The sequence below is a fragment of the Camarhynchus parvulus genome, chromosome 27 (assembly GCF_901933205.1).
Source record: "Camarhynchus parvulus chromosome 27, STF_HiC, whole genome shotgun sequence".
Taxonomy (NCBI): domain Eukaryota; kingdom Metazoa; phylum Chordata; class Aves; order Passeriformes; family Thraupidae; genus Camarhynchus; species Camarhynchus parvulus.
In genome coordinates, this window is record NC_044597.1 from 4340946 (window position 1) to 4368354 (window position 27409).

Below are 27409 nucleotides of genomic sequence, written 5' to 3' on the forward strand. Positions count from 1 at the left end.
ACGTGGCACTCAGTGCTCTGGTGTAGTGACAAAGTGGGGATCGGTCACAGGTTGGACTCCATGATCTGGGAGGTCTTTCTCAACCCACATGATCCTGCGGTTTTGTGATATCGTGGCTGAGCCTATGTGGGGAGCACCATCAGCACGGACCCCTCAGTGACGGGGACACGACCTGGGCCGTGCTGACACCGACACTGGGAACGGGGACACGGGAACCACCAGCCCAACCCAGCGCGGGGGCCGGGCGGGCTCAGGACGCACTGGTGATGGCAGGGGGAGCCCTCGGACCAGCACCCCGACAGACGCGGGGGTTCCCGACAGACTTAGGGATCCCCAGAGCCCGTTCTGTGGCACCAAGTGCGAGTTCTGCATTCCACGGGTGCTCTGAGGGACGAGCCACAGGCCCGGCCGGACTTCACCGGCCCCCTCACGCTCGTCCATCTCCGTCCACGCTCGACCATCTCCGCCTCTGCTCGGACATATCCGTTCCAGCTCGGCCATTTCCGCCCCAGCTCGGCCATCTCCGGCGCCGAGTTTCCTCCCGGCTGCCGAGCGCGGCTTTCCCAGCTGTTTTCCGTCGACGCTCGGCTCTTTCCGCCTGCGCCTTCGGGTATTTCCGGCGTAGGGTTCGGGTATTTCCGCCGCCGGTTCGGGCGGACTCGGCGCCCGCCGGCCTCGCTCGCTCCGGTAACGGTCGGTGCGGGTTCAAATGAGCCGCGGCCGGGCCGGGCCCCGCCGTGACTCGCTCTGACCCGGGCCGGGACCGGGGCCACCCCGCTCGGGCTCAGCGACCAGGAGGCGGAGGCCGGGGAGAGCAGGATGACGGTGCTGCAGGAACCCGTCCAGGTACCGACCCCCGGGCGGCTCAGGCCCCAAAGCCTGGCCCGGCCCGGGTTAGGCCGCCCCGCCCGCTCCGGGTCCGCGGCTCCGGGCCGCTCCCGGCGGCTCCTCGGCCGGTGGGCCCGCAGGACCACCAGCTCCTCCGCCCTCCCTCTGCCGGAGCCCGCCGGGCTTCCCCTTCCAGCCTCCCGTCCCCATCCCCGGGCCGGCCGCGCTCGCCCCTTCGCCCCCCGGGCCCCCGGGGTCGGTGTCGGTGTCCCCGCCGCTCCTCAGCCGATTGGGCTCGCAGGAAAGGGCCCCGCGGGTCCCCCGGGAGACCTGTTGATACTTCGCTCACCTTCCTGCGTCTGCTGCCGTGTCGTGTTTAAATGCTCGCAGCGTGCTCGGATCCCTCCGTGTCGTGCGAGTGAAGGACGTCCCTCCTTCCCAAGGAGTTAGGTTTTTTCGGGTTGATGGGAGACCTAGGAGAGAAAATAATGTAAATTTCGTTTTTGTCTCGTGTTTCAGTCTCACTGCAGTTACTCTGATGGGTTTCCTGTTCTTGTGCTCAGCCTTCCCATCCAAAAGTCGTGATTCACAGAATTAAGAGCTGCTTTTTCTTTCCGCAGTTCCTGTATGCCCATTCTCTAACTATTTATATTTTTCATTAATCAGTCGTCTCATTCATGTTCCCATTCTTTTTTAAAATATATTTTTAGCATTTTTAACAGGATGTTTTGGGCTTTTTTTCTAGTTACAGCAAGAGGTTCCTGGCAGCAGTGTCTTGTTAGAACACAATTGTCTTCTGTAATGGACATAGTGAGAATTCTTGCTTTTGGCTCTTTTCTTTCTAATGAAAAGGTGGAAGGGGAAGAAAGGCTCCTGTGGAAAACCATCCTGCTGACTTGGCTGTGTCTTTGGAAGATGGTGACAGTGAGGGCGTTCTTGTAGACCAGGGGTTTGTATCTGTGATGGCACCGCTCTCCTCATCCCCTGTGAGGGCAGGGGTCAGTGCAGTGCTGGAAATGCTTTTGGCCAGCTGGTCCCTCTCCTGCAGACACCATCCTGCGCCACTGGTGTTAGCTGTGGAGCTGGGCAGGTTGTTCTGCACCAGCTGGGTATTCTAGGAAAACATGGGATTACAATAGAAAAGGAAGCAAGAATGCACTGCAGTGTGAATGAGTGAAGCTGACAGGAAGCAATACCAAATGTTTCCAGTGCTGTGGTAGCTGGACTGACCAAGTGGAAATATCTGCTCTCCTGAGAGCTCCCTGATAGAAAAATGGGGTCTTGTGGTATTTCAACAAGGTAAAGACCACTCTAATGCTCTTCTCCATTCTTAACCTCTTCCCAACCTGGATGTTTTGATGAGGCTTTGCTGTGTTGAATATATTTATTTAGATTGACTACATCTATTTAGATTCTGCTTTTAAATGACAGATCATTCCTTTAGCAGTAGTTCTGCTGCTGTCAGTTTTACTGCTGTTCCTTGCCTACAGGAGTGCTGATAAGTTTAGGAATTATTTGTGACTGGATAAAGTCCATTGTGTTTCTGAATTCCCAGTTTAGCTGAGGTCCTCGTACTTAGCTCTGTTTTTATAATTTTCTTAAATGAAATGATTGGGAAAGCTGACACTAGTTCCGATTTTTGTCATTGCAGAGATTTTTCCTGTCTATTTTTCTGTTCTCTCCCAGCCTTTCAGATGTCTACAGGCCTCAGCATTCCAGGAAAAACCTGTCATCCTTACATCCTCACAGCTGTGATGTTACTTATTTGTCACAGCGTGACAGATAAATAACAGAATTTGTGTTTATATGTAGCCTTATAAATATTGTGCTTTAATTACATGAAATTTGTGTCCCAGAAGGCATTCTGGCCACTGGTTAGGTTTTTACTAACTTTTAAAATTCTTTGAAGTTGAACAGAGTGCCAGAGTTTACAGCCCTGTGCTGTACTTCCTGATGCGGTCGATTTAAAACCCTTCAGCTCCAACATAAAACTGTGCTAAGAAACGGGCTGGATGCCTTCCAAATACTTCTGAAAAACATCTTGGAAAGAAAATGAGCACTTTGCTTGGAATTTAGCTGTTCAAGGTGATCATCTGCTGTGAGTCACTGGAATGGTGCTTGAACTTGGCTGCAAGCTGCAGGACCAACGTGTGCTTGTTCAGTGGGCAGAGTTTGTGTAACTGGGGAATGCAGCACAGCCCAGCCCAGAGCTCTCCCCCCTGCCCACCCTGAAGACTGAAACCATGGCGGAATCTGCTTAGCATGGCAATATAGCCTAAACAGCTTGGAAAACAATTTCCAAGGTTGTATAACTGTCAGAAGAGAGCATCTCTTAAGAGCTCTTTGGCTTAGATATGAAGTGACACTTGGACAATGCACAGGATTGTCTGGGTAGAAGATGGACCTGTCTGAATCTGATTTTATTTTCCTGCTCTCCTTTCTGAAGATGCCGTGCTGCAGGGCTGTGTATGGTAGTTTTGGAATTCCCTGTTAATTTTACATTTCAAATTAATTATTTTTAAAAGAGTGATTAGGACCTGGAGGTTCATCCTGTCTGCAAGCACACTTGAATAAAATGTGGAAACACTTCCAACTTTTCTCTTTCCTATGAGGCAGCTCTGAGAACACTCTCCTGGTGTGGTTTAGCAACTGTGTACCACTAGTGCTGTGTACATGCATTGTGCTTCTTCTAAAACAAACTAAATTACTGTGCTGTATTGAGATTAATGTTCCTTGTAGGCAGTGGGCAAGAAATCCTCTTTTTTGAGGCACAGTCATGGTTTAGACATCTCATGTTCTCATGGAAGATTGTTGCTGCATAGGTATGGCTGATTCCCTGCTGCCTTCCTTTCCTCTTCCTGCTCTTTTAGGAGAGTGTGTGTGAGGATCCAGACTCCAGCATGGGTCAGTTGAGGGCAGGAGGCACATTTTGGGCTGCAAAGTGATAATTGCTAGAGAACAGGAATTCTACCAGCTCGTTTCTTGCTTTCACTGGGACTGTGCTCCACACCAATTGTTATTTGAGCCAGGGTGTAGTGTAACTCTTACAAAGTGGCTGTGACATAGCCCCAGATCCCTCGTGTCCCCTCTTAGCCTTTGGCAGGATTGTTCCTGGCAACTTGCTCTGGTTTGAGCAGTCAGATGACCCTGATTTTCCCACTCCCACCCCCACACCTTTGTTTTGTAAGCTGGCTGAGTTACAGCCCTGCAAAGACAGGATTTTTAACCTGCCGCAACTTGGCTGGGTTCATCTAAATGTCACTTGTGACTTGTGAAGGAAGAGCTGCTTTTGGGAGCAAGAGAAATGGGAGACCTTGGGCTGCTCTGGCTTCAGGATGGCTTAAAAGATTGTAACCCTGACCTTCTATCTCCCTGTTTGTCCTGCTCTGCAGGGCATGGAGCCACCTTCAGCCTGGGATCCTTTCAAGGTAGCAGGGAGGAATCACTTCAGGAGGCTCTGAGGCTCAGTTATCTGAAATATGGAATACAACCAGAGACAAACACACTATTGTTTCTATTGTAATGATCAGACTAAGAGAATTCACTTTTAAATACGTCCAAATACTTTCACACAAGCTTAAAAGCACCTGTTGACTTCTTAAGCATATTCTTGGGATCTACTGATAGAAGAAGACAGATTCTCTGTAGGGATTTGTTTATAATATTCCCTGTAGTACTTGGGAGCCCTGGTGTGTGCTGTTCATGACGGCTGTGTGGGCTTCCCGTGAAGAGAACTTGCACAGTTTTCACACCCTGTGTTTGTCAAGTTTGTGTTGGAAGAAGTAGCATATGGTACATGTAACTCTGTGATGTTTGGATTTTTTTTTTTAATTTTTTTTTTGTACATGAAATTGGCACTTGCCTTTCCAGCTGGGAATAGCACTGCAGGACAGTATTGCCTTCCCTGTGGAATATTTCTTTTTGTTTTGGAGCGTCTCATGGGTTTTAGAAGCAAATTCTATTTGTCTTTGGTTGCTGATGTGTATTAGAGAAATACAAGTCTCATCTTGACCAACCCTGAGAGGTTTCTGGGCCTGTTGGGCTTTGGTTTGGCATCCTGGGGAGGTGCTTTAACGGGATACTCTGACCAGCTGGGGTTGGATTTTGGTTTTATCTTTACTGAAGGTATTGTTGTGTGGTGTTGAGTTGTGCTCCAGGCTGAGACTCAGTAATTTCTGAGGGGTTTGGATGATTGTGGCTGGTAAAGAGTAAGAAACACTCTGAAGTTGATACATGACTTCAGTGCAGAGTTTGGTGGGGTTTTTTAAACCTCTTTACTAATAACTGAAACAAATACAACTCGGCTGGCATGTTAATCCTCCCATTTTATAGCTCTATAAAACCAAGCTGAACTTTGCCTTTTGCCAGTAAGAGATAATGAGTTTTTTGCGTTTGCAGAGCTAAATGAAGATGCTTTTCTTGCGTTGCAGGCTGCTATCTGGCAAGCACTGAACCACTACGCCTATCGCGATGCCGTGTTCCTCGCAGAAAGGTTGTATGCTGAAGGTGTGTACTTTGCAATTAGAAACCTGATGCTTTTTTTTCAATTTTATTTTGGGATTTGTGAGCCTCTGCTCCTGCTTTATTTTCCTCCTGTTCTGATCATGAAGTTTAGCTTTCTGCTTGGAGAAAGCAGAGGAATGCCTTGCAGTTAGGTTGGAAAATCAAATAATGTAACAGCAGCAATGTTATTTTACAGTAAAATCTCCTTAAAATTAAATTCAGATTTGTGTATTTAAGTGCAGTGTTTACAGTGATCTGGTTTATGGTATCAAATGGGAGAATGTTGGGGGTTTTTTAATAACCCTCAAGCATTGCATTCTTCCAAGGGCGCTTGAGGATAGATGCAGCACACAAATTCTACAAATTGGCTTGACATTGAAAGCTGTCTTTGCTGATAATGCTGCTCAGATATGTTGATTGGCTCAAAGAGAGTCTTGTGACGGTGAGAGAAAAGCACTGTGAAATTGAGACAGTGAGAATCAGAACATATGGAACAGGTATCTCCGGCTGAATCCCTGCTAATTGTTACTTCATTGTAAAGCTGGGGTATCTTGGACAGTGAGCAGGCAGCAGTAACACAAATCTGTACTTTCTCTGGCTCCTTCAAACACTTCTTTGGTGTGTTCTAGCACCTTTCATTTCTTTAACCTTTTCTCCATGACCTTAGATAAGCTTTTTGTTCTTCTGTACTTCTTTCTCCTTGATACTGGTGGTCAGCTTTCCTCCTCTGTTTTGAAAGGTATTGTTCCCTAACCACTAACACAAAAAACCCCAATCCTTAAGCTAAAGTACAAGTGTCATATAATTTCTCATGTTAAACAACCTGAGCTTATAGTTTGAATTAAACTGTGTAAGCTATTTCATGCTCTGTTTTGTAATGAAATATTTTGCCTGCCATGCCCACAATGCAGTTCTTAACAATGGAAGCACAAACCTAAATTTTGGGAAATAAAGGCTTCTTTTTCCTTGTGTCAGGGTTACAAATGGAATCTGGAGTGTTTGATCTGGTGCTGAAATGAGAAATGTTGTTTAGGGTATTATGGAACCTGATAATCCAGGTGTTGATGAAGAAAATAGTATTTTAGGGATGACAGAGCTCCCCTGAACACAACACACTGTGAGCTGCAGGGAAAGGGTAGATTGAAGGTAATTGCCAAGGATTTTGGAACAAAGAGAATCCACTTTTTGCAGCAGCCAGGAGAAAAATACCCGATAGTGACACATCAGTGCAGAATAATTCTCTGCAAGAATACTTCAAACAGCCTTTTTCAGTGGCCAGCAGTGCTGAGAGAAAGCAGCATGAATGCTGACACTTGGTGCAAGCAATTAACTGCTAACAAAACATCTGGCTCCTGGTTAAAATAAGTGGTTACACTGCAGAGTGGAAGCAGCAGAACTTGAATACAGTGGCTCCATGTTGGCAGGAGTGATTTCACCCTGAGAGAAACTTCTTTTAGGTCTACGTGCAATTACTGTCCTTGATGGGCTTGGTCGTTTCCCAGAACTCTCAAAATCTGTTAAAATAGTGGATAAAAATGGATTTAACATGAATTTGAAAAAGGTCTTCTGGTGTTTTTCGGATAAAGCTAATAAAATGTCCTCTGTTTGGGTCTTCTGTTTCCATTGTCACTGTTCAGGTGATGACAAAAACTTAAAATAGTCAGTTTTCGGTGAAGCAGAGGATTTGGGCAGATTCCCAAAGAGGTTTTTATACAGAGCTCATATTGATTTTTCTAAAGATTTCCCTATAGCTGGGTGAACAAACTTAAAAATTGTTTATTTAATGCTGAATTCCATTTGCAGGATAATGTCTTCTGAAAAGTATAAAGGTAATGTGGGTTGATTAAGTGGTTGGAGTTTGAAGTTGCTCGTGTTCATACACAGCTTTTGATTTAAAATATCATTATGTGAGGGTGATTTGAGTGTAACATTTGGGGAAGTACAAAGTGGGTTAAGCCACCATGGATGTACAAAATCAGCGAGTTTACAGAAAGGGTTAAAGTTACTTCAGGGGTTGATTCTGTCCTTTATGGTATAACCATGAGTGGGTCTGACCTCAGTCTCAAACCTGGATGCTAAGTCAAGCTCTTTGAGTAGAACATCCTCAATGTGGTACATAATTCATTGTTGTGGAAGAAAATTTGGAAACAGACATAGATTCTGAATAGTTGCAGTGTGGTGACACTCTGAGCCAAGTCAGCCTTGGTGTGGCCAGCAGGTTGGTAAAGCTGTTCTAATTGCAAGCTGGCTCATCATTTATTCAGGTTGGGTAGCCAGAAGGATCAAAGTTCCTTCAAAGCTGTAGATATTAAGAGTTCATCTGACTAGCCAAGGAAATGGCATAGGAAGATAACCACCAACAAATAAAGAAGACTTCATTCAGGAATTAATTTCTAATACCAATACCCATTTTATTCCATCTTGTCCACAGCTGGCTTTTACTCCCTGCCCCAAATTTTTTGTACTAAAATGATTAACATCTAACTGATTTTGTTTTCCAGTTCACTCAGAAGAAGCACTGTTTTTACTGGCAACGTGTTACTACCGCTCAGGAAAGGCCTACAAAGCTTACAGGCTCCTAAAGGGACACAGCTGTACCACCCCACAGTGTAAATACCTGCTTGCAAAGTGTTGTGTGGACCTCAGCAAGTAAGCAAATCCTTCATGTTCTGTCCAGGGTTACAAATGGATTTATTTTTTTGCTTGGATTTCTCTTTGGAAGATGTTGTCTTGTATAAACGAGAAATTCATTGGTCCTTCAGCACAAAAGATTATGAGTTCAATTTATTTTGCTTTCAGATATGGATCTAATGAGCATTAACCCATGTTGCAAAAACCTCTAAAAGTTGTTGAGTAACTTAGGAATTGCCAAGCTATGTAGAAAGAAAACAGATCTTTTATGTGCTCATTTATACAGCTCTGCCTTATTTTCTTGTGGGGATGGTCTGTTCTGATAGAAGCATACACCTATGAGTAAAATTTCAAGTGGTGGCAAGAAAAGGTGATTTGTTTGTTCAGGTGTTTGGGCTCAGATGCCTGAAAAATGCCTCCCACCCCAGCAGTTGTATAAAGTAATTTTGAAGCCTGACAGCCAGTGGCCCATTCGGTGTGAGTGCTGCTGCTCCTGCAGGTGGAAGAGGTGCAAAGTGACCCTTTATTCTCCTTTTGAGCCCTTCTTGCAAGAAAGAAAAGCATTAAAATCCATGATCTCTGCCATATCCCAACATTGGCTCTTAACTCAGTGCATGGGCGGCCTTACACATTGTATTTCTTTGGGAAACAAAGCCAAATTAAGCACTGGTTTTGCTTAGATAAAGCACCTTCAAAGATCAAGTGTCTTGAAGATTCCCTTGTCCTTCATGCTAGGATTGATCACTTTTGGAAAAGTCGTGCTGAATTTTGTGCTTTTGGGTTTGTTTTGTTTTTTTCTTCCCTCTCAGTAGAGCTGTTTGACTGCAGAGTCCTGACCCTCCCTGTTGTAGAGGAATCCATGGGTTACTTAATGTTCATTTGCAGGAACTGGTTTGTGGTTTAAAACCTGTGGACACTGACAGTGGATTTCTGTTTTTGTTTGCAGCAGGAAAACACTGGAGTGCCAGTACTGTGAGCCTTGTAACCCCTTTAAACCTCTTGTTTTTTAAAAAGGCTTGCAGAAGGAGAGCAGATCTTGTCTGGTGGAGTGTTGAATAAACAGAAAAGCCATGATGACATTGTTATGGAGTTTGGTGATTCTGCATGCTTTACACTCTCCTTACTGGGACATGTCTACTGGTAAAGTTGCTTTTTCATTTGCCCAAAAAAGTTGGAAGGTTTTTACTTGACCAAGCCCAGGTTTAGTCACACATATCCTTAGTCATTACAGGAGACACCTCTCTCTGGGTTACACCATTTTGGAGCATGATAAATTCAGGTGGATAGTTGTGGAATCAGTCTGATTTGGGAATGGTTAATTTTAATTTTCATCCAAAGACTGAAAACACAAATTCCACTTTTCTGGGTGGATAAGAATACAATCCAAAAGTCTGAGATTTTTACATACCTTTGGATTTGCTCTGTATTCTTCCCTAAGAAACTCTCAACCTGTTTCTCAGCGTTACCATTTAGATTTTTACTATCTGTATTATACATGTGTAGCTTTAACCCTCAAATCAAAGTTCTGAGGGTGCCAGGCAGAATAACTTGATAATTGTGTTTTGATTTTGCTAAGATGCAAGAAGGGTTTCAGTAAATGTAAATGATTGATTGAATAGGAGTAGTTGGGCTCTTGGATTCTTCTCTATATCTATTCTCAATTATTTTCAAAATTTTTTCTTTGTAGCCAAATACTTAAGTGTTCAGTTTAGCTGCTAATTTCTTTGCAAAAATATTATCCATAGATACTTAAGATGGCTGGAAGGCTGGCAATCAGGTTACTGTTGGCAAAAAAGAAACAAGCTGTTGCAAAGAACTGCATCTTCCTAAAAATGAAAATTCTCAAGCTATTCTCGTGCTTATGTAACTTTTTTTGACAACTGTGTCTAAATATGTCAAGTAACTTCAAAAGAACTCAGTATTTCTTGGGCTTGAAAGATGAGGAATGTTTCTATGCCTCTCAATATGTTTTTGTTTTCCAACTTCTCTTCTGGAAATCTCTCTTGAACAAAAATGCTGTTCTGAAGTTTCCCTGTGAACTGTTTCATTCTTTTTGCAGCAAGACAGACCGGCTTGCCAAAGGATCAGAATGTTACCAAAAGAGCCTTAGTTTAAATCCTTTCCTCTGGTCCCCTTTTGAATCACTATGTGAAATAGGTGAGTCTGCAGAACTGCTTTACACATGTAATTCTTGGGAGAGATTTTTGTGAGCAACAATTCATTTAAAATACTTTGCCATTGTTTAAAACTTCTGTCTTGTTTTCTTCCATCTTCATTATTCATTTTTGGATCTAAAAATCTAAATGTGCTTTCCAGCCTACATTTAGTAGACACTTAGAACCTGTTTCTGAGAACAGCTTGAAAAAACAATATATGAAAATTATTAAAAATATTGATTGTCTAGGGTTTTGTAGTAGAACAATGGAAGAATACTTCTCCTTTAGTACAAAGAGTTACCTGGTCTAGTGAGGGGTGTCTCTGCTTATTGCAGTGGGCTGGAATGATATATTCTTTAAAGTCCCTTCCAACCCAACCCAAATGTTTTAAAACACTTCTAAAATCCTTAGTCCCCTGTCCTTGATTCAGACTGAATATTCAGTGTATAGACCCAGGAATAACTATTAAATCTCCTTCCACTCTTACAGGTGAAAAGCCAGACCCGGACCAAACATTTAAATTAACATCCTTACAGAATTTCAGCAGCTGTCTGCCCAACACTTGCACAACAGTGGTGTCCAATCACAACATTTCCCACAGACAGCCCGAGAGTGTCCTCATGGAGACACCCCAGGACACAATTGTGAGTTTTGCTCAAATCATTGTAAAATCATTTACTGAAATCAGCTCATTTATCCAGCTTAACTGAAAAATGTTAATTAAACTGTACCCTGAGTACCTAAGAGCTGCCTTTTATTCTTCAGGAGTTGAACAGAATCAACCTAGAGTCCTCCAATTCAAAGTATTCCTCCTTGAATTCGGATTCCTCCATGTCTTACATTGACTCGGCTGTGATTTCCTCAGATTCTGTCCCTCTGGGGTCAGGAACTGCCATATTGTCCAAACAGGCTCAAAATAAACCAAAAACTGGACGGAGTTTACTGGGGGGACCTGCAGCTTTGAGCCCACTAACTCCAAGGTAAGTCCTTGGGATGGCCAACCTCTGCCCAGGGCTGGGCTGCTGCTGCTCTTTGGGGTTTGGAGCAGGAGGGCTGGGGCTGCACAGCACACTCAGACACATTTGGTGGTAGAATTTCTGTGCAAGGGAAACCCAAACAACTTGAGGAACTTCTCTTGCTCCTAGTGTTGATCTCTGGTTTTTAAACAAGCAGTTGGTTGTTTGGAGAGGAATTGTTGAATCAAGATATTGCTTATTGCCATGTTCGCACTTGAAGGAATATGCTACTGCTCTGGAATAAACTTTATTATGAAAAGCCACTGTAAAGAGCTTTTCTTGAAGTCCAGCTCCTGATGATGTTGTGGGTCCCTGGCAGCTCAGGATATTCCATGCTCTGGGTGTGTGTTTTATCCCCTGCATCAGACCAGCTCTCCAGGTCTAACATTCACACACTGACCCTTGCTCTCTGGTTTGTTCTCAGCTTTGGAATTTTACCACTAGAAACCCCCAGCCCTGGAGATGGATCCTATTTACAGAACTACACCAACTCCTCCTCTGTCATCGATGTGCCATCCACCGGAGCACCTTCAAAGAAGGTACCTTGCATTCTGAGCTCAGCTGCTCTGCCCAGAGCTTGGCACTGCAGTGCACTTTAAAGAAGAATCCATAATGCAGAGGAAAAAAACATGAGAGCTAAGTTTTCCCCCCCACATGCCCAGGCTGTAGTTGCTGGACTAACCTAGGGAAGATCTCTTGTGTTCTGTCCACCTCCCATCACAGAGGGTTGTACAGACACTGAAGCTTCCCAACAAAAGCAGATTGCAACTTTTCAGTTTGCAGAGTGGAGTGTGAAGACTTAGAATTGTTTGTTTTATTTATTTAATGTATTTTCTGAAGCCTCAAGAGAGCTGAAGCTACTGATCTCTTGCAAGTAGTTCTTGAGTTGTAGTTTACAGTCCAGGGTAATAAAAATCCTGCTGCTGGTCTGTGAAGGACTGAGAGAATGATGCTGTTTCACTCAGCAAAGTCTTGCTAAAACTAAAAAATGCCTGCTTTAGTCAGGAAGAAACTGCTGTAGTTGCCATAGTGATAAATGAGAGGTGGAATGTTGGTGACAGTTGAAGAACTATTTGTTCCTTTCTAAAAACAAAAACCTGAGGATTTTTCCCTGTATTTTTAGTAAATCTACAAGTTGCATGAGGGGTGTTGGTGTTTTATAGGGGGCACTATTTTGAAATAGTGTTGAATCTCTCAAAATTAGAACTTGAGTTGCCACGTTTGCTCTGGACAAATCTTGATGCTGTGCCATTCTGAAAAGGGAATTTGGGACCTGTGCGAAAACAGTCAGTGAGGAATGTGCTTTGTTTGGCTGATCCAATTCCCACCCTGTGCTTGCTCAGGTCCATTTGGAAACAGTGGCTTGTGCTGGACTGTGCACATATAGAAAGGTAAATTTCCTTGAGTCTGAAAATGAAAATAAAGTTAGTAAGGTGCAGCTCTTCTGAGAGCTGAAGAGCTTTGGGAAATCAAGTTGGATTTGCTGCTGTTTTGTTGCTTTGCTGAGTGTGACACAACAGCACTGAGGTGTAAATTTCACTACTCCACACTTAGGCCCTGCCCAGTTGGAGCTGTGCCACTACCAAAACACAAATATCAAATACATTTTAATAAACAACTTAAATTCTGGTTCATGCTTTGTCCAGTGCAAATAGTGACTGTGCCAGTTCCACTTTGCTCTCCCAGTTCTGTGCCAGACAAGGTTTGGTGGAGCTGTGGCTGAACAGAGGCAGTTTCCTAGGAAACACTTACATAACTGAGTGAAGCATTAGGATGAATCCAAGGGCTTCCTGTCTGAGTGGGCAGGAAGTTTCCTGGCCACCTAAACCATCCTCTGGTGACAGAATCTGGGAAAGGAACAGAAGGACAGAGTGTCAGGGGCTGGATAATGCACAAAATGCCATTGCTTGGGCTGGTGTTGGTCCCTTTGTCCCTTTCTGGTGTCTCTTCCAAACAGCCATCACTGAATTGAATGTTGATGTCCCTGGAGTGGGCAGAAAGATAATTTTTTTAAGCTTTAAAAAAAACATATGAAGAGGAGGATCTGTTCTGAAAACAGGTTGAGTTGCTGTGCAGTTTATGAATAGCTTCTGAATGGGATTGTAATAGGATAATTTAAAAATCTCTTTCTATTTTTTGGTGGGTTTTTTTTGCAACTTTCTGCACGAAAAAGCCTTTAAATATGATGTATTTTAATTCCCTTTTGTGCTTGCACAAGCACTTTAGCATACAGTTTCTTGCCATTAGATGGAGATTCTGTATCTTCAAATAATGTGCATAAGCTTTGTAGACTTGCTGTTATTAACAGGTAGAAGGAGAAGCTCTTTGGATGGCTTTCCCTGGGCATGGGGGAACCCTGTCCTTCATTAAAATAATTCTGTTTCTCCTCGTGCAGTGTTTGGTGGGTGGAGTGGGCTGGGTTTGGCACAGCCGAGATGGAGACTCCTGAGTGACATAATAACAAACCTGTAGAAACTCTGTGTTGTGCAGGCTGTCAGCAGGATCAGCCAGGCTGGAACAAAGTCTGTTTTCTCCCAGAGTGGCAACAGCCGGGAAGTCACTCCAGTCCTTGTTGCACAAACACAGAGCTCTGGTCCCCAGACAAGGTAAAACAATCATAATACTGGAGCAGTTTGGTTTAAAGCAAATCTAAAAGCTGTTATTATTAAAAGTGGAGCAAAGAAGTGTACCTTCCAATGTGTAATTTTAAATTTTCCTTTTCAGTACAACACCTCAGGTATTGAGCCCAACCATTGCTGCTCCACCCAACGCGCTGCCTCGGCGAAGCTCTCGCCTGTTTACCAGTGATAGCTCCACAACCAAGGTACCAAACCTCCCAGTGCTGCAAATCCCTGCCTTTCTCCTCCATGCCACTGGGCCAGCTGTGAATTTCCATGTGTTCATAGCAGTTTTAGCAGCTTAAGAACAGATTCTGCCGTGAGCAGGGCGTGGTCGTTACACGTAATTTTACACAATTCACTCTCAAGTTTAGATTTCTGGATTTAAAAGATTCTTTTATATGTAACTCTTACTTTTCTTATTTGCAGGAAAATAGCAAAAAATTAAAAATGAAGTTTCCACCTAAGATTCCAAACAGAAAAACAAAAAGTAAAACAAATAAGGGAGGAATAACTCAACCAAACTTAAATGACAGTTTGGAAATTACCAAACTGGACTCTTCCATCATTTCAGAAGGGAAAATTTCCACTGTTGCACCACAAATCCAAGCTTTCACGCTACAGAAGGCAGCAGCAGGTCTGTTTCAGCACTGTTGGTCTGTAGTAGAGTAAAATCTGATCTATCTGGGTGTTAATGTTACTTCATTATTTGCTTCTTTCCCATTTCATTTAGCATGCAGCTCTCACCTTTGTATAGTGATAAAAACTAATTTAATTCAACATCTTGTTAACTTAGAAACATGTGAAGGAATATTGAGAGTGGTAATTGTCAGCAGATAAATCTTGCAAGCTCTGGTCCTTATTAATGATTAAAGTATTTTCAAAGTACATAAAGTATTTTAAATTGTTATGCAATGTATAAATTATGATAATAGAATAAGTAATATTATTATGATTGTAAGTGTTACATTGTTATAAAGTAGAACTTCAGAATTTTAAAGTGTGTAATTTATGACAGTATTATCCTTGGAAACTGATCCAAAGGAGTTGCTCATAACCCTGTCACCTCTCAACATGGGCTTTATGTGGTCTGTCCTCCCTTGATGTTTCTCATTTGTTTAAAAACAAGTCTTTATTCAGATTGTCAGAAAATCCTAAGCAAAATGCTGAATTCCCCTCTTTTGGCTCGGTAATGTTTCCAGGCAGCAAGAGGATGTATCCATGGCTACCAGGCTTGTGGGAACTGCTCAGACCTAAAGAAATGTTTGAATAGCTGCTGGAAATGCAGAACTCTACTCACTCTGAGCCCCAGAGTTTGAGGACTCATTATTTTCTAGCTTCCCTTACAGAGGCTGATATTCAGAATATCATGCTCATGTTAATTAAGTGTATAATGTTAAGAGTATATAAACCTTGTTTGGAAACTCCTGAAAAGTTTTCATAGGAGGAGTGCACAAGGGAGAGATTTTGGGATTAGCACTTCCAAGTAAATAAGTCTCAGCTGTCTTTTTTTTTTTTTCCCCACTTTTATTTATTGTGTTTTTCTCCTAGAAGGTTTGATGAGCCTTCTCCGGGACATGGGGAAAGGTTATTTAGCCTTGTGCTCATACAACTGCAAAGAAGCCATCAATATTTTGAGCCATTTGCCATCCCACCACTACAACACAGGCTGGGTGCTGTGCCAAATTGGGAGAGCTTACTTTGAGCTGGCAGAATACATGCAGGTAGGAACGGGGGCCAGGCCTTCCTCTTCTCCCTTTGCTTTGGTAGTTTTACACAAAACCTGCAGATCTCCTGTAAAATCCATGAGAAGTTTGCAGTTGTGGTAAATGGATCAATATAAAAGTTACACCTGGAATGGATTTAGGTCTTGAATCTGCTTCATTAGAGCTTTCTCGTTGAGCTTTCCTAAATTTTTTTCTTAATGTTACTTCCTCTTGTATCCAAGTGTTGGGGTCTCCTCCTTGTGTGTCCTGTCTCTATCTCCTGCTGTGCTGATGGAATTGTTTGCACTGCACTGTTTTAGAATAGATCACTCAACAATTTGAGCTCTAAACCAAAAAACTTCTCTCCATTCTGGTTAATTCTGATCACATCAGTGACCCATTTTCCCTCCCAGCCTCACAAATGAAGCACTGGCACAGCTGAGGTGATGCCAAACTGCTCCAGAATCAGAAGGGAGCAGTTCAGGGTAATCCCACAGTTCACCTCTCCTTGGCACTGTTCTCCTGACAGCTGCTGTGCCGGTTTGCTGAGTTCTTAGAGCACTCCTTGGCAGAATGTGTGCAGGAGACAAAGGAGAGGGAGGTTTTGAGCTGTGCACAGTCTGTTTCCAGGTGGAACAGGTGCTGGGTGCTTCATAGATTATTTAGAAAGGTGAGCCTACAGATTTTAATCACAGAATTCCAGGCTGGTTTGGGTTGAAGGGAGACTTCAAAGCCCATCCAGTGCCACCCCTGCCATGGCAGGGACACCTTCCACTGTCCCAGGCTGCTCCAAACCCTGTCCAGGCACTGCCAGGGATCCAGGGGCAGCCACAGCTGCTCTGGGCACCTGTGCCAGGGCTGCCCACCCTGCCAGGGAACAATTCCTTCCCAGTCTCCCACCTAGCTCTGCCCTCTGGCAGTGTAAAACCGTCACCCCACATCCTGTCACTCTTTATTGGGATGGTTAACAATCATAGCTGGCTCATAAAAGTCTGTTGCAGTCTCTCTGATTTTGTGGATGATGTTTTTGCCTCACTCAGGCATGGTTAGAAACAGGAATGCAGCTGAGTCAGCAGGAGGGAGAGCTGGCTGCATTCCTGCTGGCATAAATATCCTGGGATCCAGTCACTTCCTTCCCTTGAAAGGAAAGTTCAGGGCTTGCAGCTCTGTGTAGAACACTTAAAAAGCAAAGAGGATGCTCAGGCTGGACATGTGGCCTTGGACCTTGACCTCTGTGCTCTGCCTTGGTGGGTGGAATTTTATTTTAAGTTTCATTTCTGTTCTCAGGCTGAGAGAATATTTTCAGAAGTGAGGAGGATTGAAAACTACAGAGTAGAAGGCATGGAAATCTATTCAACCACACTCTGGCATCTGCAGAAAGATGTTGCCCTTTCAGTTCTTTCTAAGGATTTGACAGACATGGATAAAAACTCACCAGAGGTATAAAATGCTGTGGGCTTGGATGAGAAGAGGGGAATTGTACGTGGTAAAATCAGTGATTCAGAAGAGAACTTTGAGCTCTAATCCAGTGTACTCTCCAGTGGGAATACACCTTAACAAGGCAAAACTGGAGAGGGAGCTGGCAGGGTTGTCTGTTGAACTGCTGATGCCTGAAACACTCCTTAAAATTTGAATATCAGCTTATGTGGAACAGGTTGAAACCTTTTATCTGTTAATGGTTATTTAAATTTGCCTTGGCACCATTCAACCAGGAAGATCATGGGTTAGTCAGTCACTCTTGCTGCTGCCAATGTGCAGAGATAAGGAATATCTTTTTTCCTGTACCTTTTAATTGCTGTAGCTAATTCACTGGCACTTAAAATGTTTGTTCTAGAGTTTATTTGCAGGCATGATGTTGCACATTTTTATACCAAAGTCCATTAAACTGCAGGATGTGTGGTAATGCAGTCACAATGTGCCAAAACCCAGAAACCTTTCAATGAGTGCCACAGTAAAAACAAAATATGTGAGCTGATAAATGTGCTTTTAAGAATTAAGCAAACTGCAGAGGATATTGGAAATCTTTTTGGTGGAGGAGGAAATCCAATTCATGTTATCATGTTAGTTTGTCTAAGAGTGGAAAACAACTCAGTGAACAGTTGGTGGTTGTAGTAAGATTAGTCAGGATAGAGGGAAATGCAGATTCTGATCCAAGCAGTGGAAAATAGTTATGTGCTTTGGCAGTGATGCTAAAAATTTGGGGAAGTGGGGGACCCTGGGCTGTGATATTTACAGTCTTGATGGGTGCTGAGCAGCAGGGAAAGAGGAGGTTGTTGCTAAAATTCTTCCTCTGCAGATTTCCAGATTTGTCACTTGGAGAGAGCTGAAGAGATAAAGTACCATCTCCCCCTTTGTTATTCTTAAAGATGTTTTATTTCTGGCCTTTTTAACACCTTCAGAAGATTTAATCATTAGTCATCAAAGGATCTAATTGATGCAGACTTGTTGGGTGTCCATGGATTCTCCGTTTCTGTAATTCAGCTTGTTTGTTTATTCATTTATTTATTTTGGAAGGTGTGTTTAGCTTGCTTGTCTCACAGGAATGAGCCTGAACTAACTTGATTTATTCCGATTTTTACTTTTTAATCTAGAAGTTATTTATAATTATTTAAAACAGTATAGATAAGTGTGTTCAGCTCAAATTTAGTCACTCAGAGTAGTAAAAAGGGTTCTGCTCCTGCCCTGCTGTTTTCCAGGCCTGGTGTGCAGCAGGAAACTGCTTCAGCTTGCAAAGGGAGCACGACATTGCCATCAAGTTCTTCCAGAGAGCCATCCAGGTGGATCCAAACTATGCCTATGCCTACACCCTGCTGGGCCACGAGTTTGTGTTGACAGAGGAGCTGGACAAGGCTCTGGCCTGTTTCAGAAACGCCATCAGGGTCAACCCCCGGCACTACAACGCCTGGTAGGTCTGCCTTTATAAACCCTGCTGCTCCCTGGGCTGCAGGATTCCCTCTGGAGGAACATCTCCTGGCTGCTGCCACTGCTGGGGTTTCATGGAGTCGGTCTGGTTTGGGTTGGAATGACCTTACAGCCCGTCCAGTGTCACCCCCTGCCATGGCAGGGACACCTTCTACCAGCCCAGGCTGCTCCAAGCCCCATCCAGCCTGGCCAGGGACACTCCCAGGGACGGGACAGCCACCATCCCACCATCTACCTACCACTCTTCCCTCCTGGGAGAGAGCAAAGCCATTCCTGCAGAAGATGGGGAGTTACTTTCACAAGGAAGGCAAAAAATTGACTTTTTTTTTTTTTTTTTGGTTTTCACAGATTGTTCAGGCTGTATTACCCCATTATTTTGTCCTGTTGGGCAGCATTCTTTGTGCATTATGTGTCCTCAGTTGCAGTTGGAGAGATGAGATCTCAGCCTCTTCATACCTTAGGACACATTTAGTTTCCTACAGCTTTTTAATACATAAAGCAGTAAAAGTTAGATCTGTGAATGTGATAGTGTTAATAACTTAGTGTTAATAACTTCTGTGTCCTTTTATTTAGCAGTTCTTTAGCCAGTCTTGCTATATATCACACATCAGTTCTTCAGCCACCCAGCGGATAACAAAAAGAAAGAAAATTTTAGACAGCTTTTTCCCCCAGGAAATCCCTTCCCACCCTAGATGGGGTTGGCAAGGCTGCAAACCATTCCTGCCATGTCACATTCACTGACAGAAACTAATTTGGTTAAAATCTAGTGCCACTTACCAGAATTGTTTTTGTGCTGCAGGTACGGGTTGGGAATGATTTATTACAAACAGGAGAAGTTCAGTCTGGCAGAAATGCATTTCCAGAAAGCACTTGATATCAACCCTCAGAGCTCAGTCCTGCTCTGTCACATTGGAGTAGTAAGTACATGGCACTTCACTTGGGTGGGGAGAAGGGGTTGGGGTGGAGAGGAGGTGAGGAGGATTTTTCTTCCTGTAGAAGAAAAATCAGACTTGGTCTAGAAGCGGGCAAATACTTTTCTAAAGGAGCAGGTTGTAAGTAAGCATGGTCAGAAGGGTTTGTCCTTGCCCAGCAGCTGAGCTGTTATTTTTCCCCTTTTGGAATTATTCTCTTTGTGTGCCAGGTCCAACATGCACTGAAAAAATCTGAGAAGGCTTTGGACACTTTGAACAAAGCAATCAACATCGACCCCAAGAACCCACTATGCAAATTCCACAGAGCCTCGGTGTTGTTTGCAAATGAGAAGTACAAGGTCAGTCTGGGTGCTCGTGGCAGCCTTGAAATTCCTGTAGCTGGGAATGGGGGTGCCTTGGGAATGTTTACAGGTCACCTGGGGAGCACCAGGGCTTGCAGGAACAGCCTGGGACATGGGAAGCATTTCCTTTGGCAAGTGCCACCCTCAGCAGGGTGACATTAAATGTTTTGGTTGTAATAAAGTCTAGAGCCACCAGGTGTTGCTTTTTAAATTATTATTTTAGTCTGACCCACTGTCATGAATTTATACTAAATTACTAAAAAAACTCAGCCAACTGCCCCATATCCAATTACAGCAATAAGAACCAGCTGTTTCCAAGGTTGTGTTGTGGAGTGCAAAGTCAGAAGTGAAGCAGTTTTGGGCTGATTCCCTGCTGACCTGAACCCTGTTTAGAATAGAAGATCTTCCCACAGTGTTTATCCAGCAGCTTTTCCTCTGGCCAGTGTTTTTTGGCTCCAGAAGACAAGCCAAGTCTGTTTTGAAACTTGCCTCAGAAATGTGTGTGCACACTGAAAGGGAAAACTTTACTTAAAACTTTTTTTTTATTTCTAACTGCAGACTAAATGTTTTTCAGTTGAATTTCTTAATGATGGCAGGTGACTGTCAGGGCAGAGTAAACAGCTCCAGCATCAAGAACTAATTTAAGAGTAAAGTAGAAGTTTCACTAAAAGTGTTTGGTTTCAAATGCCTAATAGAAACACTCTTTCCAACCTTTCAGTCGGCTTTACAAGAACTTGAAGAACTGAAACAGATTGTTCCCAAAGAGTCTCTTGTTTACTTTTTAATAGGAAAGGTAAGTAAAACTTCACTGTGATCCTGAGTTCTTTGGTTTCCTTTGCTGCTTAATGAGAAAATTTGATGCCTGTCACTAAGATGCTTCCACTTGGAGCACTATTCTAAAAATTCCCAAAGCTTTAAATACTGAACAAGAAGCAGCTACATTCCAACCTTTCTTGTGTGAAATGCCAGAGAAGTGATCTAGTGACAGAAATCCTCCTTCCCACCACTACCTCTGCAGGCTTTAAATAACTTCTGTAACTTTCTGCTGGGGAGTGTCTGGTCACTTGGGAGCACCAAGACAAACTTCCCTCTAGCACAGAGCTGGAGAACTCTCTATCAGCAAGATTTCTTTCTTTTGTTTGAACTGGAGAGAGGTAAAAGGATTTGTGCTGAAATGTGTTCACTGGTATTTGTCCAGGAGTAGCTGGACCTCTAAACTGACAAGAGTGGCCATGTCTAGACAAACTGAAGTATTTTCACTGTTTAAATGCTCATCACAGATAAATAACTTCCCCATCTGCCCTGAATGATAAAGAATCTCTTAGCTGCTCGTTTATTTATTTTTATTTTTAAATAGAAACACTTGCTCTTTCTACACATATTTATTTCCCTTGGGACTCACATAAGAAGTTTTTCATACCCACCCTCTGTTGCTTTCCATAAAACATCACTGAACTGTGGAACATTCATTGCCCAAACCTTCAAGTAGCAGCTTCATGTAAATGCAGCCTTTTCTGCCTTTTTTTCTGTTCAGGTTTATAAAAAGCTGGGTCAGACACATCTGGCCCTAATGAATTTCTCCTGGGCAATGGACCTGGATCCCAAAGGAGCCAACAACCAGATCAAGGAGGCCATAGACAAACGTTACCTGCCCGACGACGAGGAGCCCATCACCCGTGAGGAGCAGATCAGCGAGTGCTACCCCTACGAGTCAGGTCTGTGCTGCAGGAGCCTCTGGGGAGGGCCAGCTTTAACAGGTGAACAATTTCTGTGCTGCAGCCTCTGCCCTGAGCCCTGGACAGGGCCAGCTTTTAACAGGTGAAACATTTCTGTGCTCCAGCCCAGGAGCATCATCTGCCACTGAGCCCTAGGGACAAGGCCAGCTTAAACAGGTGAAACATTTCTGTGCTCCAGGAGCCTCTGCCCTGAGCCCTGGAGAGGGCCAGGTGAAACATTTCTGTGCTCCAGGAGCCTCTGCCCTGAGCCCTGGACAGGGCCAGCTTTAACATTTCTGTGCTCCAGGAGCCTCTGCCCTGAGCCCTGGACAGGGCCAGGTGAAACATTTCTGTGCTCCAGGAGCCTCTGCCCTGAGCCCTGGAGAGGGCCAGCTTTAACATTTCTGTGCTCCAGCCTCTGCCCTGAGCCCTGGACAGGGCCAGCTTTAACATTTCTGTGCTCCAGCCCAGCAGCAGCTTCTGCCACTGAACCCTAGGGACAGGGCCAGCTTTAACAGGTGAAACATTCTGCCCAATGAGTAGGAGCTCTGGAGGCTCTTCACTCAGAATTCATTCATTGTCCAGTATTAGTTGCTTCTTTGAGCCAGGTCTCATAAGCTCTTGGAGGTCTATTACTCACTCAAGATAGCTCAGCTACCTTTGGGAGCATAAAATCAGCAGTGTTGGAAACAAAAAGGTTTAATAAAAGGCAAAATAACAAACAAGAGAAAAGCTGAGTCAGGTGCAAGAGGTTTTTGCTCTTGGTAAAACACCTCACAAAAACAATTAGTTTCTTTGTTCTCTTTTTTCCCCTAGTAAATTACCTAGGCTTTTTGGCTTTTGTCTAATTAGCTATCTTTAAGTTTGAGGTGAAGTCCCCTAGGCCTATGAGATGGCTTTTTCACCTAATCAAGGAGAGAAGCTTTTGGGCTTCTTTTTTTTTTGAGGGGACAAAGGACAGTTTTGTCACTCCATTAACAGAGGGCACATTCCTATATTGTCCCTACAGAAAGCGTGGCATGAAGGGTTGTGAAATTCCTTTAGATGTACTAGGACAGCGATTGTGGTAACTCTAAATATATACAAATCATGGGTGGCTTTAAGAGTATCCCAGGAGAGCAAGACATTCCCAGGGCTGCAAGTATTCCATCATAAAGCATCAAATAACTTCAGAGTAAATGAATGGCAGATAAAGTTGTCTGTAGATGCTTTTTCAGAAGTTAAACTGGATGTTGGATCAAAATACTTGGTGTGCTGAGTATAAAAGTGGCTTTTGATGAAGGTCATGGAAGCAGTTTGATTTGGATCAAGAGAAAATAAAACACTATGGGGAGTAATTCACAGAAAGGAACAGCCCAGGTTTTTCTTCTCTCAGCTTTTGATTGTGAACTTAAATTCCATAAATCATGGACAGTCATAAATACTGACCTGTCTGCAGGCTGAAATGGAGATAAAAAATACATGCTAATAAGCAATTTAATTCTCTTCCCACAAAGAAGGAACTACAGCAGAATTTGGATTCTTACTAATAGACAAAGGGCTGTGTCCTGCAATTCCAGATTCTCAACTGAAAAATAGGGAAAGGTGACAACTGTATATCACATTGGTTTTTATTGGTCCTGTGTGGTTTTTAGTATGGGAACTTTACCCTGCACTGCACTTCTGGAAGTGCCCAGTTTTCCTCTCCTGCTGTTGTAGTTGGGGTGATTTTGAGCCCCAGCTCCCTGGGCTGAGCCTGTTCTGACCAGGAGATGGAGACAGAGACTGGAACTGCTGAGCCACACCTGAGCAGTGCAGGACGAACCCAAAGAACCAACCAAACAAGAAAAAAAATAAAAAAGGAAAAAACCTAACAGCCTAATCTGTCCAATAAGCATAAACAAAGTAAGTGTTGGGCTGTGTCACAGTTCAGCTTCCCTGGCTGTGCAGAGAAAGTGGAAGAGTTCCACAGCCTCAGCTGAACGACCCTCTCAGGGTACATGGGACAAATTAAAGTAATTTCAGGTGATCTGGGGGGGAAGCAGAATTTTCCTGTGAATGCTTTGGCTGCCCTGCCAGGGCTGGGCTGGTGGCAGGGGGAGCTGTGCAGGGGGACAGCCCCTGACCCCGAGGTCTCTTTGTCCCCACAGTGGGCACAGACGAGTCCCAGGAGAGCAGCATGACGGATGCGGATGACACGCAGCTCCACGCCGTGGAAAGTGATGAATTTTAACCTCCAAGAGCCAGTGTCTGAGCTTGAGTGTGTGTGACTGGTACTGTCGTGTTCTCCCCTTCCTTGGCATCCTGGGTTCTACATCTCTGAGCCAGCACTGTCGTTGTTCTCCACTGACACCACGAGTGCACCTCAGACCTGAACTTAGCAGAGTTCATGGCAGTGCAATATCCAGCTGCTGCTGAGTCTGACTAGTTGGCTCTTACACATTTATGGCAGTGACTGAGGAGAAAATGTTGGTTTTGAACTCCCCCTCGCTGGAAAAAAATATCATGGAAGACAGACTTGTGCTTTGCTGTATGGAAGCCAGTAGATGTGGGGATAGTACTAATGACGAGGTGTCTTGTTCTTTTCCAGAAATGTGTCTTAGTTTGGGTCTTTCTTGGTAAGCAGAGTGCTGAACCTCATTTCCAAGTTCTCCAAGGACAGTGTTGACAAACAGGCTGTTCGAGACTTTTGCATATTGTAGTGTAACTTAAATGCCAGGGAGTGTCAATGACCTTAAAGCTGCAGTGTCTCCAGTGAGCAAGCAGGACTGGGTGTGTGTCAGGCCACGTGAAACAGCCCTGTCCCTGCCCAGGGTGCAACTGCAGGAGAATCACATTGCAGGATCAGAGCTTTCATCAAATGCTTTCATGTTCTAACCATGAGTTAATTTATTCACCCGGTTTTGGAAAGGTCAGTGTTTACTTTGTATTTCTGTCAGCACCACCTTGCTTCATTTTTCATGCACCCCTTGACTTGTTCTTCCCCTTTGAAGAATAAAAATTAATAAAGGGAAAAATCAAGAGAGAAATGTAGATACAAGTGTAATGTGAAACATCAAACCCTTAATCCTGTGAGAGTGGGAAGACTGGAAGCCTTAATACAATCAGAACCTTGGTCAAATGCATCAAATAATTGTCTCAGATCGGTATCTCCTTAGGTCTGCTATCACTTTGAAAACTATTTTGTAAAGTGTGGTCCAAGCAGGATGCAAAAATGTGCAATTATTTGTCTTTTTCCTTATTTTTTTAAGCTGTTCTTTCAGTTTCCCATTCTAGGAACACTTTCCTTTCCTCGAGGGTCTGTTTCTGAGAGGAGAAAGCTGTGCCACGTTAGTGAGTCCAAACTGCTCTCTGTAGCATTCTGCAGCAGCAATTGGTGCCCTTTGTGCAGTGATGATAAAGAAAGTGTATGATACAAGCAGTTTTAAAGAGCAATTTATGCCTAATAAATTGGGAATGATACAAATTTCATAGCACCGTATTTGTTGTGATCAGTCTTAATTTTTTTTCTTAATCTCTTGGTTTTTAGGTGTCTCTTAATTTCCTTCACACTTCAATTTCTTTTGAATTCTGTCCTTGTCCACTTGGCACCTCTTCTGTCCCAGCTTCTCTCTGGTCAAGAGCCACATGGACACCTTTATCCTTTGAAAAATCATCCCCAAGTTCTGAACAAAAATAGAATTCTGTGGTGCGGTGGGGTTTTTTTGAAGTAGGAGGATGGGCAGTGAAAAATAGGCTTCAAAAAAAAAAATCCCTCTAAAATCTGAAGAATGAAAAGAGGTAAAATGAGCTCTGTGCCTGTGCCCTGCACTTTGATCAGCTGGGTCTGGGATCGACTGGGGATTGATGTGGGCTGGAGTGAGGCTCTCACAGGGATGCTGCTCTGGGTGATTCCCCTTCCTGGAGGGCTCAGCATTCCCTGGAGCTGCTCTGCACCCAGGGCAGAGCTCCCAGGCCCTGCTCCTGAGGCTCCTGGGTCTCTCCTGCTCTGGTTTTCCAGCTCCAGCTCGTGGCAGCTTCCCAGCACATCCCTCAGCAGAGGAGTCTGAGCAGCACCTCCTGCTAAGGTCTACAAGGCAGCACTTGTGGAATGCCACTAATTACCGTGTTAATTGGCTTCCTTTTGGTTCCCAGCATATTTTCTGAACAAAAAAAAAGCAGGAGGAAGCAGGTGCTATTTACTTTTCCATAACAAATGTTGTTCATGTGGGGACCTGAGATCCAGGAATTGTGGGGCCTTTTTTCATTTTTATTTGCGTCCTGAAAACTGCAGTAAAACTTTCAACCCTTTGGAAGAAGCTCTTAATTGAGCTGGGATGTTGAAAGGATGTTTGTGCTATTTGGAAGATTTGATACATAAAAACATTCCTGGCTTTGTATAGTCATCCTACCTTAAAGGTATTTTCTTTTTTTCCCAAGAATCCAGGGTCACATTTAGCCCTTGCTGCTATTTTACATTCTAAGGAAAAACACAAAATTAGTATTGAAGTACTAAAATTTGGCTCTTTGAGGAGGGACAGAGAGGAAAAGGCTGAGCATGGAGATACTGGCAGGGAGGTGAGCAAGTGTTCACTGAAGAGAATTAGGGAACTGTCATTTTCTTACAACAAAACTATGGAAGAATGCAAAGTGTGGGTGTGATGTTACTATTTGCATTGAAACAATGTAATTTGTCCTTTTTTTTTTTTTTTTTTTTTTGCTTTTCTTGATTTTTTTTTTATTTCAAAAATTGTACAGTCCTAGGGGGAAAAAATTCTTTTCTGTTAATATATTTGCAATTCATGAAAGGATGTGGAAAATCCAAATAAATTACTTTTAAAAGCAGGCTTAGCCCCAGGTGCTTTGGGTCAGGGGTGGGCTTTGCCCTTCAGGAGTTGGGCAAGTGACAGAGGTTGGGAAAGGTTTAAGGGCACCTTGGGGTGCACAGGGCTCTTTGTCCTGTGCCACCCGCGGCTCCGCGTGTCACCTGTGAATCTACCACCGCTTCCAAGTGGGCTGCAAGGGCCTGGCTGGAGTTTTGGGTGAGGTGGGAGGTGTGACATGGGTGTGACATGGGTGTGAGGACCTGGAGCTGCTGGGATGAGGCTGGAGCCAGGCTGGGAGAGCTGGGGACGAAGAGAAGGCTCCAGGGAGAGCTCAGAGCCCCTTGCAGGGCCTGAAGGAGCTCCAGGAGAGCTGCAGAGGGACTGGGGACAAGGGCTGGAGGGACAGGACACAGGGAATGTGTCCTGCCATGTGTCCATCCACTGCTCAAGGCAGGGAGGGGTGGGATACTGGGGATGAATCCTTCCTGGTGCCCAGAGAAGTTGTTGCTGCTCATCCTCACTTCCCATCTTCAAGAATCTCTCAGGTATGGAGCAGGTTTGTTTTATTTTCTTTTTTTTTTCTGCCTTCCATAGCAGGTCCTCACCCTGTGGCTGCAGCTGCTGTTGCTCAGCAGAGAAATTAATTACCACAGTCTCTTACACTTCCAAACCTGGAGGAAAAGCTTGCCAGGAAGGAAGGCTCATGGCTGTGCAGAAATTCCTCCTGCTGCATGTAGGCAGCTTGGATTGAACCTTTTACCACTCATTTTTGCCCAAGCTAATTGGTAATTTCTGAGAGCTGAGTTTGGCTGTACAAGAAACACTGAGATTAACCCATTCCTAGCTGCTTCCCCCTGCTTTCCCCCATGGTCCTGTTGCTCCTGGACATTTGTTCCTGTGTCTGGGGGTTGCTGAGTGCAGTGAGAGCTGAGCTGTCCCTGTGCAGCCTCCCCCATGGGCTGGGGGATGCACCTGGGCTCTGCCTAGTGCTGGAGCCAGGCTTTGCTCAGGCAGGCTGAGCTTTAGGTGCCTCCAGAGAAAGGCAAAGCAGTGATGGAGTTGGATTTGTCCATCGTTCCAGGGCTGAATCACAGCCGTGTGCTGAGCACCAGGAGCTGTTTAGGTACACCTACATCTTACCAAGGTTTGTTCTGTTGTTCACCACTGACTGTGGTGCTGCAACATCTCATTTTCTGTCCCTCTGTCCAAGTCTGTGACTTTGTTTCAGAGCTGATCCACAAGCACAAACTACTTTTT

The 27409-nt window shown here is 44.1% G+C and overlaps 1 protein-coding gene across 4 annotated transcripts; it reads left to right on the plus strand.

Annotated features, from left to right (window-relative positions):
• Window positions 1-610: 610 nt before the first annotated feature.
• On the plus strand, window positions 611-26168 carry CDC27 (cell division cycle 27). 4 transcript variants are annotated; one of them, XM_030966110.1, is made up of 19 exons: window positions 611-846; window positions 5259-5334; window positions 7833-7980; window positions 8977-9102; window positions 10022-10119; window positions 10608-10762; window positions 10884-11098; window positions 11559-11673; window positions 13607-13740; window positions 13859-13958; window positions 14182-14389; window positions 15304-15476; window positions 16746-16898; window positions 18155-18363; window positions 19180-19297; window positions 19522-19650; window positions 20372-20446; window positions 21188-21368; window positions 23498-26168. In XM_030966110.1, the coding sequence occupies exons 1-19, from the start codon at window positions 820-822 to the stop codon at window positions 23578-23580; spliced, it is 2523 nt and encodes an 840-aa protein (XP_030821970.1). In that variant the 5' UTR covers window positions 611-819; the 3' UTR covers window positions 23581-26168. The 4 variants fall into 4 exon arrangements, with proteins under 4 accessions (XP_030821970.1, XP_030821971.1, XP_030821972.1 ...); XM_030966111.1 differs by having other exon boundaries at window positions 15307-15476; XM_030966112.1 differs by having other exon boundaries at window positions 612-846; window positions 13625-13740.
• The last annotated feature ends 1241 nt before the right edge of the window (window positions 26169-27409 follow it).

Excerpts from the sequence above, each read along its gene's own strand:
- CDC27 (XM_030966110.1), top strand. The coding sequence starts at position 820 with ATGACGGTGCTGCAGGAACCCGTCCAG. Across the intron at positions 10,120-10,607 it reads TGAATCACTATGTGAAATAG|GTGAAAAGCCAGACCCGGAC; the intron begins GTGAGTCTGCAG and ends CCACTCTTACAG. Across the intron at positions 13,741-13,858 it reads AGCTCTGGTCCCCAGACAAG|TACAACACCTCAGGTATTGA; the intron begins GTAAAACAATCA and ends TTTCCTTTTCAG.